The sequence below is a fragment of the Pogona vitticeps genome, chromosome 4 (assembly GCF_051106095.1).
Source record: "Pogona vitticeps strain Pit_001003342236 chromosome 4, PviZW2.1, whole genome shotgun sequence".
In the NCBI taxonomy this organism is placed as follows: domain Eukaryota; kingdom Metazoa; phylum Chordata; class Lepidosauria; order Squamata; family Agamidae; genus Pogona; species Pogona vitticeps.
In genome coordinates, this window is record NC_135786.1 from 113,607,234 (window position 1) to 113,622,838 (window position 15,605).

A 15,605-nucleotide genomic window follows, 5' to 3' on the forward strand; every position below is an offset into this window, starting at 1 on the left:
ATGACGCTGCACAACCCTTGTGTGGTCCAAAGAAGCACAGGAAGTTTCTTTCAGATTTCCGAAAGTCCTTTCTCCTGGAAACGTAATATGCTAACGCCCTTCTAACATCTAGGGAATGGAGCATCTTCTCGATGTCAGACAAAGGATCGGAAAACAAGGTAGGTAACGAAATAGGGTGATTGAGTTGAAAATCTGTAACAACTTTAGGCAGGAACGAAATTATCTGGAAACAACATAACCTTGTCTTTATAGAACTGCAGGTAAGGCGGATCAGACCTCGAGGGCTGCCAACTCACTTGATCTCCTACCAGACGTAACTGCAACTAGAAACAGAGTCTTTTGAGAAAGAAATGTAACATCACACAAAGCCATAGGCTCAAAGGGATGCTTCATGAGTGATTGCAGAACCAGTGTAAGGGACCATTGAGGTACTGGAGACTGTGTAGGAGGGCGAATGTTGATTAGTCCTTTTAAAAATGCTTTTAATGTGGGATGAGAGAAGAGACGTGAAGATTCTGAGTCTCTGGGCTGGAAAGAAACTATTGCAGAGATGTACACCTTGAGAGTTGACAAGGTAAGTCCGAGATCAAAAAGATGTTTGAGATAAAGGAGTAAAGTCTGCAGGGAAACTGGAGAAGTCTGGAGGTTTCTGGCAGTTGCAAAACAAAGAAAATTGTTCCACTTGTAATTGTACAAGAGAATAGTAGATGGTTTTTTAGACTTGTCTAACACCTCTTTGATTTCAGGCATATCTTCCACGCTGCTAGGTGGAGGGAGCAGAGATCTGGATGTAGAACACTCCCCGAATCCTGCGTCAGTAGATGTGGTACTGGTGGAAGTCTGAACATCTTGGTGGCTAACTCCTCCAGAGTAGAAAACCATGGTTGACGCGGCCAGAAGGGTGCTATGAGGACTGCTGACGTCCTCTGCTGTCTGATCCTGACTAGAGATCTCTCGATCAGAGGAACTGGAACAGGTAAAGAAGGTGGTCCTGCCATGGTATCATGAAGGCATCTCCCAGGGAACCATGGTCCCTGCCCGCTTGAGATGCATACCTCTCGAACTTCTTGTTCCTGTGAGAAGCGAACAAGTCGATGGCCGGGCGACCCCATCTGGAGCACAGCATCAGTAACACATCGTCGTCCAGTTTCCACTCATGGGATTGTCCCTTCCGGCGACTCAGCTTGTCTGCCAGTTGGTTGTCTGATGTTGATATATGAATTGCCACTGGGTAAATGTGCTGGTAGAGGGACGTGGTAGCGCTGCGGGCTAAACCGCAGAAGCCTTTGTGTGCTGCAGGGTCAGAAGACCAAGCAGTCATAAGATCGAATCCATGCGACGGAGTGAGCTCCCGTCGCTTGTCCCAGCTCCCGCCAACCTAGCGGTTCGAAAGCATGCACGTGCAAGTAGATAAATAGGGACCACCTTGTGGGAAGGTAACAGCGTTCCGTGTCTAAGTTGCACTGGCCATGTGACCACGGAAGATTGTCTTTGGACAAAATGCTGGCTCTATGGCTTGGAAACGGGGATGAGCACCGCCGCCTAGAATCGAACACGACTGGACAAAAATTGTCAAGGGGAACCTTTACCTTTACCTAAATGTGCTGGTGGCAACACCACTCCCACAGGTGCACCGCAAGGTAGAGAAGGGATAAGGATCTTGTTCCGCCTTGTTTGTTGATGTAGTACAAGGTCGTGATGTTGTCTGTTACAACTTGTACACCACGACCCTGTAGCAGCGGCAGGAAAGCCCTGAATGATTTGATCACTGCTAGGATCTCCAGATGGTTGATGTGGAGTCCTCTTTGACGATGTGACCAGAGGGCATGTATGGTATGACCGTTGCAATGAGCTCCCCAACCTGTGGGGCTCACATCTGTTGTTACTTGTGCAGAGAGTTGTAGGGGCCGAAATGGGCAGCCCACTAGCAGGTGAGGAAGGAAACTCCACCATCGTAGTTGTTTCGCCAGCTCTGGGGTGACTAGGACCTTCTTCCTGGGATCCTCCAACATTGGGTCAAAATGATGGCGAAACCATGCCTGTAGCGAGTGCATCTTTAGCCTGGCGTGTGGTAGGGATGCTTCAGTTGAGGCCATGAGGCCCAGCAGATGTTGTGCGTGATGTGCTGACACTAGTGAGTGTGGTTGAAACTTTTGAAGAGCCATCTGTAGCTTGTGGATGCGCTCTGGAGGAAGGAAGATCCTTGCCTTTCTGGAGTCCAGTGTTGCTCCTATGTAAATCATAACTCGAGAAGGCTTTAGGGCAGATTTCTCGAAATTTATGGTGAGGCCTAGACTCTGTAGAGTGTGGAGGATGAAGTTGGTGTCCTGAATAGCTTTCCGTCTGGAAGGCGACACTACGAGCCAATAGTCGATGTACGGGAATACTTTTACTCCCTGTAGAGGTAGAAATGCAGCCACTGGAGCCATGCACTTTGTAAACGTGCATGGAGCCGTTGCTAAGCCGAATGGTAAAGCCGCATACTGGTAAACCTTGTTGTTGATTATGAACCACAGATACTTCCTGTGATGATGGTGTATGGTGATATGGAAGTATGCGTCCTTCAGGTCTATGACTATGAACCAATCTCCCTTTCTCAACAGGTGGACGATGGAGTAGAGTGAGAACCTCCTCTTCTAGGGTTGGATTGGATGTTGTCACTCTCATATACCCTAGAGGCCGAAGTTCTTGCAACTCTAGCCGGTAGCCGAATCTGATGATGTTCAGAACCCAATTGTCTTTTGATATCCTTGCCAATTGTGGTAAAATGGGGCAAGATGTGTGTGATGATCCAGAAGCAGAGGGTTGATGAAGTCAAAGGTACTGCTTGGATTTTTTGGTAGGTGGGCGATAAGACTGACGTTTGTGTGATGTTTGCTGTTTGTAGGGCGGAGTGGCAGAAGATTGTTGAGAAGATCTACCTTGAGAACTCCTGTAAGGCCTGTAACCCTGAGAAGGCTGTTGCTGATATTGCTGTTGGGGATATTGCCTCTGCCACTGTTGTTTCTGGAAACGAGGCTGTTGGTGAATGGTGTATGATTTAGCAGTTTTCTTGCTTTCATGTATGGACTTGAGTGATTCATCAGTCTTTTCGTTAAATAAACCTTTCGTATCAAAAGCCTGTTCTTCAATTTGCTTTTTCACGTCTTCAATAATACCAGATGCCCTGAGCCAGGCATGGCGTCGAAGGGTTATGGCAGAGTTCAATGTCTTAGCTGAAACATCTGTGGCATGTCTTGCTGCCAATCGTTGGTGCTTGGACAATGTCATAGCTTCAGCATGAGCATTTAAACACTCTTGCCCGATATCCTCAGGAGCAGCTTGAAGTGCTGGCAGTACTTTATTCCAGAGATGCTTCTGATATGCTCCCATTGCTGCCTGGTAACTGCATATCTTTAGTAGGAAGGACTGGAAGTTGCAGATTTTCCTACCCAACACATCCATCTTCCTGCCTTCTTTGTTGGGAGAAATATGTGGTCTCCCTGAAGCCTTAGGCGCATTCGCATGGACAATGACAGAGTTGGGAGCAGGATGCTTAGACAAGAAATTGACTTCATCACCATGAATCCTATACATATTCTCAGTCCTCCTAGAGACAGAAAGAGGGGTGGCTGGTTGAGAACAAGCATCCATAATCAGAGTAAACAGCTGGGAAATGTAGTTGAGGCTCAGTGGTTGAGAGGACTCTCGATCGATGTCCCCAAAAATGGGATCATCTGTTGGAGGAGGTGGAAGTTTTGTTTGCATTTTCAAAACATTAGCCATTCTGGTCACCATCTGTGAATAAGAGGAGAAATCCTCAGAGGGAGAAGATGGATGGGGATTCCCTGTATCTGAGTCGGAGTCCACCTGCACTGGTGACTGGGCTTGGAAAGGAGAGAAAACCTCCTCATCTTGATTGGAAGACACCTCACAAAGCTAGTCATCTTCCTCAGATGGAACTCTATGCACAGCAGCCTCAGCTAAGGATACCTGAGCATTTTGATGGGCACTTTTAGCCCTCGACGTCGAGGTAGAAGAAGCCTTCATATCCACAGAAGGGAGGGTATTATGAGCTTGTCGATGTTGACGTGGAGAAGGCAAAGAACTCGAGGTTGAAGAGGGAGAATAGCGCCTCCTTCTGTGCCTGCGGTAACTAGAAGAGGAGGAAGACGACGTCGAATCGGTATCATAATGTTGACGTCGATGTTTTGTCCTCCTCCGTCCTGAACGACTGCGCCCAGATCGTTCATACCTGTGTCTCTTCTGACGTCGGGAAGTCTCCACGTCAGAGTCACAACGTCGATCGGAAGAAGAATGCTGCCTTTTCGACCCCTTTTTGCGAGGAGGGAGACCTCTCCTCGGGGAGCAAGAGGGGGAATGCGGAGTCTCAGTCGCCCGGCTGGCAGTTGCAGGGCCAAGATGGGCAGAATGAGGGCTGGATAACACAGCGTCCTCAACTTTATCTGGACTGGGTGAATGCCCAGGCTCAAGCGGTGCCTCAGGTTGCTGGGAGAGAGGCAAAGATGGAGCCGCTTCAGATAGGGATTCATGGTCCCTTGACAAATCCTCCAAAATCGGTGAAGGTAGAGAGGGTGTAACAGGTGGAAGAGAGGTGATCTCTTTAGCCTTGGACTTCTTAGGCTGACCCGCCTGTTTCTTAGCCTTTGCAACGTCCTTGGGACCAGGCACCTTAGATGCAGAAGGAGCCTTCTTGGAGGGACCTGAAGTGGTTTTCCTAGAGGGCTTAGATGACTTGGAAGTAGATGTAGAGGGGAGAGACACAGTTGTCTCAGAACAAGGGGTCCCTGAAGGATTGGAGGAAGTCTCCATTTCTGAGGGTTGGGTTGTAAATAGTCTTTCCCCAAAGAGCTTAAGTCTCTGCTGGCGCGCTTTCAAAGCAACCTTGGTAAATTCTTTACAATGGCGGCAAGTGGACATATTGTGCGTGTCCCCGAGGCAAAATAAACAAAGACTATGCTTATCATAAAAGGGTATCTTCCTGGAGCACGCCTTACATTTACTAAAAGGGCCTGAGGGGGACATAAAACAGCACACAGAAGGCTATAGGAGCCTGAGTTCTCACGGTAATCAGGAGATAAGTGGATAGTGGAGCCTCCAGCTGAGGTGATAATGGCGCTTCCTGCTGAGGCAATCAGCCCGGCAATCAGGCAATTCACAAAGCGTGGGGAAAAAACAAGAGCCAAAGTCCATCAGGCAAGAGAGTAGTCGAAGCAGTCCAAGGTTAAGGGGCAATTGAAGTAAGAATAGTCAAAAATACAGTCCAAAATCAAGTCAAAAAGATGAAAATAGAGAGCTCTGTCCAAAACGTTCCTAGCACAATGGCAGAAAAAAGGAACTCGAGGCGGGGAGGGAATGGAGCATGCGTGCTAGGGGCAACCTAAACTTTGTATCTTTTTCAGAAAAGCTCTAGAAGGTTCTAAAGTTCCAGCGCAGGCGCTGATTTAACCCAAATGTGTTATTCACAGAGACCACGCTGAAGAAAAATATGTTTCCCCCACCTCAACTTTTTCAAAACAAGGCCTGAAAACTCCCTTTCAAAGAGCACTACCAACAGATCTTTCCTTAGTTATCTCAGTAGTTATTGCCCTGACTCCTTACTTCACACTTATGTAGGTGTTTGTCTTTCAACCTCCTTCTTCCCAGACTGGATAAAGAACCAGAACTGCCAACCTGTATTTGCTTTATTTAGACTCAGGGAGTGTTCTGAAATTTAAGCCTGGACATATGGAGGCTTACTGTGATAAAGTCTGAGAATTCCTATGTTAGGTTGATTTCTAAAATTCTGAAAGGAGTCCATACTCAAAGTTAATTTTGCAAATTGTACTTCATATCCCATCTCACTCGGATGATATGCCAAAGGCTCCATTTCAACTTTGGAAAAACAGATTTGAGGGCATGGAAAAGTAGAAGCAAGACTTAAATCCTTCTGATGGATATAGTCTATATTAAACTGCAGAAAGACAGTATGTTCAAGATGGCACGCTACTTTTAAAAAATGCTTCATAATGGAAGCATAATATTCATAACTTTTCTTTGTTGATGATGGTTGGGAGAAAAAGCCATGCTGGGAGTTCAGTATATATTGGGAGAGAAAGGGTGTGATGGCCATCATCAGCTCAGTAAACATCCACTACTTAAACAACGCAAGGGACTTCCCATCAACATCTTGTCTTCCTTAGTCCTTCTAATTGTGATATGGACAAAGACTGTGACCTGTTTGCAGCCATTCCAAATCTTCTGCAGCAGGAAGCCTTTAGTTCCATGGCATAGAAACAAGGCTGTAAAGTTGTCTGTCCTATTCTGGTCCAGCCCTTATATATAAACAACATTATCTGAGTAAGTCTGCCAAGGCTGCTATTTCAAAGCAATGGGATCTTTGTCTCTGGCATACCCATCTACTACAACAGGACATTAAACTGTTTGTAAGAATGACTAGCTGACACCGATGAGCCAGCAACACAGTGCTACACATTAATGATGCTCATGTCACAGAACATGGGGGGATGGGGCAGGGAGACAATTCCCACCTGCTCTTATCTAGGGGCTAAGAGAGCGCAAACTGTTCCATTCTACATGAGTTTCGGGCACAGAGAGAACTCTGCTCTTTCAATACATCGCCTGAAACCTAAGAGATCAATAGCACATTTACCTCAAAACCCATCCTAGGCACTGGATCCTGCTCTGGGCGGAAGACTCCTTGCTGACGTTTCCCTCGACGATCCATGTTAGTTTGCTGCTGTGCCATCACCATGCGGTTATCAGCAATACCATAGGAGTCCCAGTAGAATTCTGGCACCTTGACCTCTGAGGGATTCTGGTTATATGGCTCCATGGGGAAAGGCTTCATTTTCTTCTCCAGAGGCTGCTGCTGTTGCAGGAGGGGAGGCTGCAATGACTGTTCAAACAGTTTAAGGGGATCCTGGCCCTGAAGATAGTAGGGCTGCTTCACAGGCATGATCTTCCCCAATGGGCCTTGAATCTGAGGAGGGTTCCACAGCTGCTTGGAGGAATCTGCCTGTGAAAACTAAGAACAGGCAGAATGGCACTCAACGTTAACAAGTGAAAGTCCCTCTATGGAAGTAGCTGGCTTAGGCTTCCAGCCATCAAGAATCTAACCTGACCAACTGCGTAATCCTTTCCACCCAAAATAGCCTGCAATTTTACTTTTCTATTTTACAGCCAACTAACTGCTGAAACATCCTGATTTGATAAGAAGATTCCTTAGGCAATTGGGAATAACACTCCATCACCTCACCAGATGGCTTTCACTTTATTTATTCTGAGACCAAGGTTCCTAGATTCCATAATCAGAGGAAAAATGAAAGATGTTTTAGGAAAAAGAATTTACCCAGAGATAGGTTAGCTTCCAGCCACAGTCAGAAAACCATTTCAAATACATTTACTATGACACAGAATTTTAAAAACTCTACCTATCAGAACTTTCTTGGATAAAGTAATGAAAGGGTAATATTTATATAACCCTTTCAAGTATTCCAAGTGTCTCCCATATGTTGCCTAGCTCAAGTATTAACAATCACCCTGGAAGGCAAGGTAGCATTATTAAAGAGGAACAGGAAACCTAGTATTCAAAATATTTAAAGTTAATCCTAGATTTAAAAGGAGCTTTCCTAAAGGCTTCTATAAACCTACAATTTAAAAATTGCTGTTGTCTTTGGCATTTCTGCGCAGGAAGGAAATATACTTATTATCCATTAAAAAAACAGGGTCCTGTACTATTTTCTTGTTTCTCCACCAAAATGACATTCTCAACTGTTTTCATTTGTCAGCCTGCTCCTGTCTTGTTTGTCACCTTTCCCCGTGAAGGCTGCAGAAACACAAATATTTATTTATTTATTTATTGGACTTATATATATACTCCAATCTGAGTGATCTGAGCAGATTAAAGTTACAACTATAGACGTTTAGCCCATATTTTGTGTCCCAGCATATTCCCAACACGTGACATCACAACCTTGCTAAAGCTCACCTGCTGGAAACCAGAGTGGTGTGGAGGGCTCTTCCCTAAGCCCTGCACAGCTTTTGTAGGAGACTGTTGCTGCTGCTGCTGCTGCTGCGCCAGAGCCTGAACCTGTAACTGGCTTGCAGACTGTGCTGTTGCCTGAGCTGGTAAGGATGCAAGGGACTGCTGAGAAGGGGATGGCGCCTGCTGAAGTCCCTGGTTCATTGGGCCTGGTCCAGAGGGCCGCTGCTGGCTGTACGGAATGTGGGAGGGCTTCCCAGCTTGCACCTGATTTCCTGCAGGTGAGTGAGCTGCAGGCTGAAGAAAGGTTCCTGGGACGGAAACACCACCTGGGAAAGTGTATCCTGAGCTCATTGAGAAAGCCACAGGAGGAGGAATAACATAGGTGGGAGGTGGGAAGCCTGAAAAGGAAAATAAAGGACCTACATTAGCAGAGGAAGCCAATTCCCATAGCTCTTAAGAAGCTTTTCTGGACATGATATCCTGCTTTCTCTCCTATAACAGATCTTGACCATGCCTTCGGCTACTTGCTGACCCCACCCTTTATTTTGATTCCTATTCAGAAGAGTAGGAAGGCAACGGCCAACTGATCGTTATTTTTAATAAAACCAAATGTAATTGTAGGTCAGTGAAGATCCCATCATATTTACCTGGCCGGCTGGGAAGTGGAGGAAAAGCTCCTGGGTGATGGATGGGGATGAACTGGGAGTTGCTGGCCTGGTTTGGAGACTGAGTTACTGGTGTTTTCCTGGCTTCAGATACAGGAGTCTTCCTCAGCTCTGTCTGAGATTTCACCTAGGAAGACAAACAATTTTAGAAAATATGAGGGTTTTTTTTTAAAAAAACATGGTTTAATTCTCCATCACTTCTTCAAATGGTAAATTTGCTTGCAAACGGCATCTCATTCTTTTCCAGAGGTCTGGCTGGTACAGAAGCAAATACTGTATAGCTCTCCGACCTTCCTCTCCAACAGAGAAACAGAATATGGAATCATGCTTGGCATCTCGCTTAGCCCCAGCCATTCCCTCTACAATGGAGAGGCCAGCTGAGGCTGTGCATTTCCAAAGTATGGGAGCCCCCCCTCAAAAACAAACCATAAGCTTACTTTCAGGGTTGGGATATGGGAGAGTGAAAGGGGTAGTGCAACTTGGCTGATGGCTCTGAAGTGTGTAGAACTGCAAGGCTGATCCTCACTCCCCTCTAGACAGGTAAAGTTGGAAGGTAGCCTGAAGTTCACCAGATAAGAAAAATGTAGATCTCTGCTCATTTGTGTGAAAAATATAAGAATAAATTCAGCTTTACAAGACAGTGGCAACATTTCCACATCACTGGTTCAGCTCAAGTTGACTTGTATACAACATATAAAGTTACTCATTGCTAGCAAAGTCTAATAGTAGTCCTTCTAAAATGCATATTTAATTTTAGAAGTAGTGTCTAAATTTCTGCCCAATGAAGACAAATTTTAAGCGGCATTACTAGCAATGTTAGCAATCAACTTGCATACTGCCCCTGAACATCTGTAAAAACTGCACTTGTGCATAATGTGTATGACATATATAGGAACTTGCAGGTAGGATGTTTTTCAAACCCCTTTTCAACATTTATCTGAATTTTAAAATCTTCCTTTCATGTTTTGTAAAGAAAGAGAAGCAAGATTTTACCTTAGTCCCTGTTAGGCCTCATTTAATCAACTCTGCATGGACAGAAGCAAATGTCAGTGGAAGAATTATATTTATTTGCCAGGCATACTAGTCTCAACTTGAGGTAGGCCATATGCCTACACATGCTGGAAGTTCATATTTCAATACTGTACGAAAGATATAAGAAAGCCCAGCATGCCTGGAGACCACAGGAGTGTGTCCGGTGGGTGAGCAAGATCCTTCTTACTCACTTCATATAATACCTATAGGCATGGGGTCATATGATTTGGGCTTTAATTAGTGTCTCATCGTCTTGGCTATATATGATATGGCCAATCCTCTGAAGTATGCTTTAGCTGTGTCCCAAATTGTTTGCAGGGATGTTTCCTCTTTTTTATTTTCTTTGAAGAAGAGTTCCATTTCTTTTTTAGTTCTTTCCACAAATTCTTTATCCTTCAATATTCCCTGGTTTAAAGTCCATCTTGTCTTTTCTTTTCTCTCTCCTTTCCACCGCATTTTCATTAGGTTATGGTCTGCCCAAATATTGATTTCTATTTCTACTTCCTGTATTTCAGTTTTTAATTCTGAGGATAGCCAGATCATATCTATTCTTGACCAGGATTTATGTCTATTTGAATAGAAGGTAAATTGAGAGCTTTTGGTATTTGTTTCTCTCCATATATCTTGTAATCCTAGTTCTTCTGCCATCTGAAAGAAACATTTGGCAGTCTTGTTCTCTTTTTCCCTTTTTTCCCATTTTTGTAATCAAGTCTCTCATCTACAATTGCATTAAAATCACCTAATATGCAAATATTTTGGTATTCTTTTTCCAATATTGTTTTATATAGCTTACGATAGAATTTTTCTTGTTTACTATTAGGTGCATATATTGCTATCATCAAGACCTTTTTTTATTTATTGTTATTTCTACCATTAAGATTCTCCCTTCTTCATCAGAACAGACATGTTTAGAGTTTAACTTTTCTTTCACATATAAAGCTACTCTTCTTTTCTTTTGTTGTGCGGCTGAGTAGTAGAGTTTCCCAATCTTCGGGTAAATCAGATATTTGTAATGCTGCTGTTTAATGTGTGTTTCTTGAAGACAGATTATTGTCCTGTCCTGCATTAATATGAGATCTATTTCTCAAGCACTTCAAATACAATAGATTTCCTTAGCACTGAAATAGAAGAAAGCCTTTAATACTATATTTTCCATAAGCCACTTAGCTAAAAAGCAGAATCAAGTGGCTGAATAGGAGAATTTGAAGATTACAGCAGAAATCACCAGGATTCTTAGCTGGAGATTACAAGAAAATACTCTGGCAGAAGTTGAATGCTAAGCTTACATCAGCTTGTCCTATAGGTCATGTAATGTACTTTTGAATAATCTTTCCTTTGAGGATATAGGTACAGTATAGCTTTTTTCACGGATTTCTTTTACTACAGTACTTTTGTGCTTCTTCCTTCAAATGCTGGCCTGTGTCATAGACCCTTTTGAGCTGTGCTGTTCTTTATAGACACACACAAAAAGAGGGAGATATTTACCCATCTGCTCTTTTTAAAATATTATGTAACAAGGAAGAAAATCCCTAGGCAGCCAAAAACTGTCCTAGCTGCTTTCTAAGCAATGAATATGTTCCTCCTAAACCTACAGATTGAGAACAAGTAAGCATTAAATTGAATAATGTCTTGACGTGGAAACTAGGGTCAAAGAAGGTACAATTACCCATTCTGAGATGCTTTAATATCCTCTTTATAAATCAGCATTGCATAGAGATGCTGTGGCTCCTCAGAAAATACAGGGCTAAACAAATACAGAGAACTGCAAAAACATGCAAGAGCAACTGGCCCCACAAAATCTATCAGGTGGGATCTGTCTGCATTCAAGTATACATTGACACAGCAGAACATTTTCACTCTCCAGAATATTAAGAACTCCGTATTGAGCCGAGATAGTGGCACTGAGAGTACAATATTCTTCACTTCTATGAGAAATGTTTAGAATAGTTGTTGATTACAATATTTTGGCAAGTATTTGCCACAATGTACCGTTTCCCTGAAAATAAGCCCATATTTCATTTGAACAAGTATCAACATCCAGACCATTTTATTTTCTTTCTTTTTTTAAACTGAAAGAAATACGCAAGTTCTGTATATTCCACCTTTTTTTCTTTTGACCATCTCCCCCTTTTTGTTCTTTTGACTTATATAAATGTTTTAATTAAATAATATTTTAAAAAACATAATAGGTCCCTTTAATTTGTGAGCGCTGTTTGGACAATAGTACTGGGGTTACTAATAGGCTACATGGCACAAATATTTCATCATTAACAAAGCAGCAAGGGAACCATGATACTAAATTTCTGAAAATTATCATTTTAAGGAAATCTCAAAGAAAAAAGGTATTATCAGCATCCAACAATAAGGGAAGACAAAGGCTTCTAAAGAAAAAATAGTTATATACAGGTCGATTCACAACCTACGCTCTTAATGAAGGGCCACATATATCAAACAGAAGTCTATTGATCAGCAATGGCTTCTACCACTACATATACCCATGGCTCATTCCAGTTCTTACCACATCTCATATTCAGTGCCTATCGAAGGCACAACAATAGTGTTGTGCACTATTTCATTGGTCTATCAAGAAAAATGAGATGTGTTGTCAGGTTAAGAAGCAGTTCTCTTTTTATCAGAAAGGCAGGGCAAGGTGGAAAATGGAAAAAGGCCCATCAGCAGGTACCTGTCATGGCCGTTTGAAGTCAAGGCAATATCCTGACCAAGTGTACGATATTCAAACCAGTCCATCTTGCCTTCAAACAATGGCCACCACTTGTGCCAATCACACAAATACCTAAAGGTTTCGGAGTGTGGCAGGACTATGATGAATTCAGACAGCTATGTCAACAATTTGACAGAGACAATGCTCTGTATAAAGCCATACCTGCACTGCAACATTCTGCTTCCCTGCTTCTTGCATCTTTTCCATGCCACACTTCTTGATTTCATTCTTTCTCTTGTTGTTGTTGTCCTTCTTCCCATCATTTTTATTGGCTGTTACTCCTTTGCTATAGTCTCTTCTTTCCCTACCCACTTCCTTAGTCAGATAGCTTCGGCTTGGCTCTCTGTTCACCTCTCGTGGCTTAATATTCTCTTTGAATGTCACCATTGGCTTATCTCCTGCATCGCAGCTGCTGCTCAGGTTTCGACCTGTTGATAGCACAGACTTAAGTCCTGGGCTTCCATCTACAAACTGTGGCTCTGAAGCTTCCTGCAAAACATTATTCTGTTTGTCTTCACTATGCTCATCAAGAAGCAATTCTGGAATATCTGTCAAAAACAGAAGTTTCCCAACTTCATTTTCACACTGGATCAATCTTTAAGAGAAAAACAAAAAAGCATTAACCTCATCAAATTTTCAGGGATAAGAAAAATCACACAAAAAAATTATTTATTAAAGATCTATACTCCACTCTTCAGTCTGAAAGACTTTCAGAACAGTTTTCAGATCAATAAAAAACAACAAGGTAACCCCTGCCCTCAGGCTTCAAAACCCAACACAAAAGGGAAAGGGTGGGAGTCAGATATTAAACTGAGAGCAAACATAAGAATCAATTTGAAAGTGATGCAAAAACAAGAGAGAGCAAAATAGAGACAATCAGCACCAATGGAGAGGTTCAGATCCCTGAATAATCCTGAAGAAGAGATTTTGTAGTTTCTGGAGAATAACTTTCAGACATCACCTTAAGTCGGAACTATAGCTAAAAAAAGCTACACTATGACATCTTAGCATACAAATGCACCCACTCACACAGCTACTGAAAATTCTAGTGGTTTTCACTGTTGCAGCAAATAGAAGGTGACCACTTGCCCTAAATGAGAAAAATGTCATTCTTTATAGTACTTCGATTTGTTTCCTTGATCCTTTTAAATTCAGCAAGAAAATAAAGATTTGGTGGTGGTGGGAGGGTGCATGATTTCTATGGGTTTGTTTACAAGCCCAATTACACAGGCACAATTTTGGGAATAGCAAAGAGCCTTATCCTATCATAGCGCTCATATCTATAATACTATTGACATCTCTGCTTCCCATTCTAATTATCCCAATATTTCAAGCAAATGTGAATTAGAAAAGTGGACATAATCATGTTCAGTACAGAAAAGTTTCATTTTCATCTTACTGAAAATTTATTTTCAAAGCTTAAAATTATTGCCTTATTTTCTTGCTCACTAGTTAAGCTACATGAAGGAAGACACCTCAAAAGAAATATTCAGAATGTATCTTTTACATTATTCCATTACAGCTTTAAGGTACATAACTACCTGCAAGTTTTCTTCCACCTAATTAAGGGGGGGGACTGTTCAGCATATCACATACTACCTAGATTTTTTATACTACATGTCCGTTTTTCTGGTGTCACAATTTAAATCTAGATACCAACAGCGAACTCTGTTTCCATATTATACAACAAAAGATTTCTGACAGAAGTATTTAAAGCAAACATCACAGACAAGACCAAGCAGTGATCACTCCCAAGACAAGAAAACTTTGTTTAGGTCTGTCTCCTCTATACACATGAAACATATGCGAATCAAGTTGCTAAGATCAAATTAAATATCCAGCTTAACTACAGCCAAACTAACTCATGGCCAACTTTTAACACTGCTTTAAATGCTGAACACAGAGAATAGCTGCCTGCATCTTTAAAATGATAATACTTAATATCACTAACACACACAGTGTCAAATACAGTGATATAACACACATCTTCACTTGAGCTTTAAACATTGAACACCTTTCATTATAAACAAGCAGCAGCCATATTGAGTGCCCAAGAAAAAAGATCATGAACAAAAGGGTGAAGGGTGATGCCAGCAACTGAACAGATAGATACCTTGGCTGGTTGTCAGCAATCCATTTGCCCACAAAGATCAGGCGTTGTTGCCGTATACGCCGATGTTGCCCTTCCTTGTCTCCAGTAATCCCCTGATGGCCTTTGGAGAAATCCAAATTCCTAATTGACATAAATGCGAAATGGGAAAGTCAGGCTACGCTCCATATGTGAGACCAGCATTAAGTCAAAATTAATTCTACAAGAAAGTCTAATTTTCAGGGTAAAACTGCACACACAGAACTCAAAAAGGCTATAATTTAGTTTTACTGTGGTATTATTCAGATAAATGCTTACATAATATCCTTGCTTTCCAGAGCAAGGGACAAAATCTCACACTACAGTGGACCCTTGACTTACAGACGGCTTGACTTACAGACTTTTTGAGTTACAGACTTCTCTGGCCGCAAAATTTAGGTTTGACTTGCAGCCTGAGAATTGACTTACAGACCAGAAAAAAACCAAAATGGAACAAAAACGGCCTGTTATGGGATTAATCAGTTTTCAATGCACTTTAGGTCAATGGAAACTTGAACTACAGACTTTTTGACTTGAGAACCGCCTTCCAATATGGATTACGTTCTCAAGTCAAGACCCCACTGTATATATAAAAACATTAGGTCTATTTTTAGCTTGCAAGCCCCTTAGGACAGAGACTTGTCAAACCTGTTTGGTTTTTTTTTTTTTTTTTTGAAGTAATGTATATAGATGGCACTATAAGCATTAAAAACAACACAAGAATAGCCATATTGATCTGCAATTAAAAACAAAATCTATAGTTGGGTAATTCTTTGATAAGAACAAAGCCAAACATGACATAAATGTGGAAACTGTCAAACTTCCAAAAAGACAGTAAAGCAAATTAAAATGAAATAGAACAAAATAAAAGCAAAAATGAAGAGAAGAAACAGAAAATACCAAAAGAACCAAAAGCAAGCGTAATTTTTGAACTGTTAACCAACAGTGGATAAAATGCAACAGTAGGTGCCATAGATATAAACAATATAGTTGCAAGGCACCTCACCTTTTACTTGCCTTAAAATGACAAAATACCTTATACTCTAGTTTTAAATCCATTTATTCAAACAC

The 15,605-nt window shown here is 42.0% G+C and overlaps 1 protein-coding gene and 1 long non-coding RNA gene across 4 annotated transcripts in view; both read right to left on the bottom strand.

Annotated features, from left to right (window-relative positions):
* Positions 1-15,605, bottom strand: part of LOC144588868 (uncharacterized) — a 175,557-nt gene that overhangs the window by 58,818 nt on the left and 101,134 nt on the right. The gene's annotated exons all lie outside the window — the stretch shown is intronic.
* SMG7 (SMG7 nonsense mediated mRNA decay factor) overlaps positions 1-15,605 on the bottom strand; it is a 113,125-nt gene that overhangs the window by 34,167 nt on the left and 63,353 nt on the right. For all 3 annotated transcript variants that reach the window (XM_072998125.2, XM_072998124.2, XM_020795109.3), the window contains exons 13-17: positions 14,520-14,639; positions 12,569-13,001; positions 8,635-8,779; positions 7,991-8,385; positions 6,653-7,027 (exon numbers count right to left, since the gene is read on the bottom strand). In XM_072998125.2, coding sequence (XP_072854226.2) covers positions 6,653-7,027; positions 7,991-8,385; positions 8,635-8,779; positions 12,569-13,001; positions 14,520-14,639 — 1,468 coding nt within the window. The remainder of the gene's footprint in view (positions 1-6,652; positions 7,028-7,990; positions 8,386-8,634; positions 8,780-12,568; positions 13,002-14,519; positions 14,640-15,605) is intronic.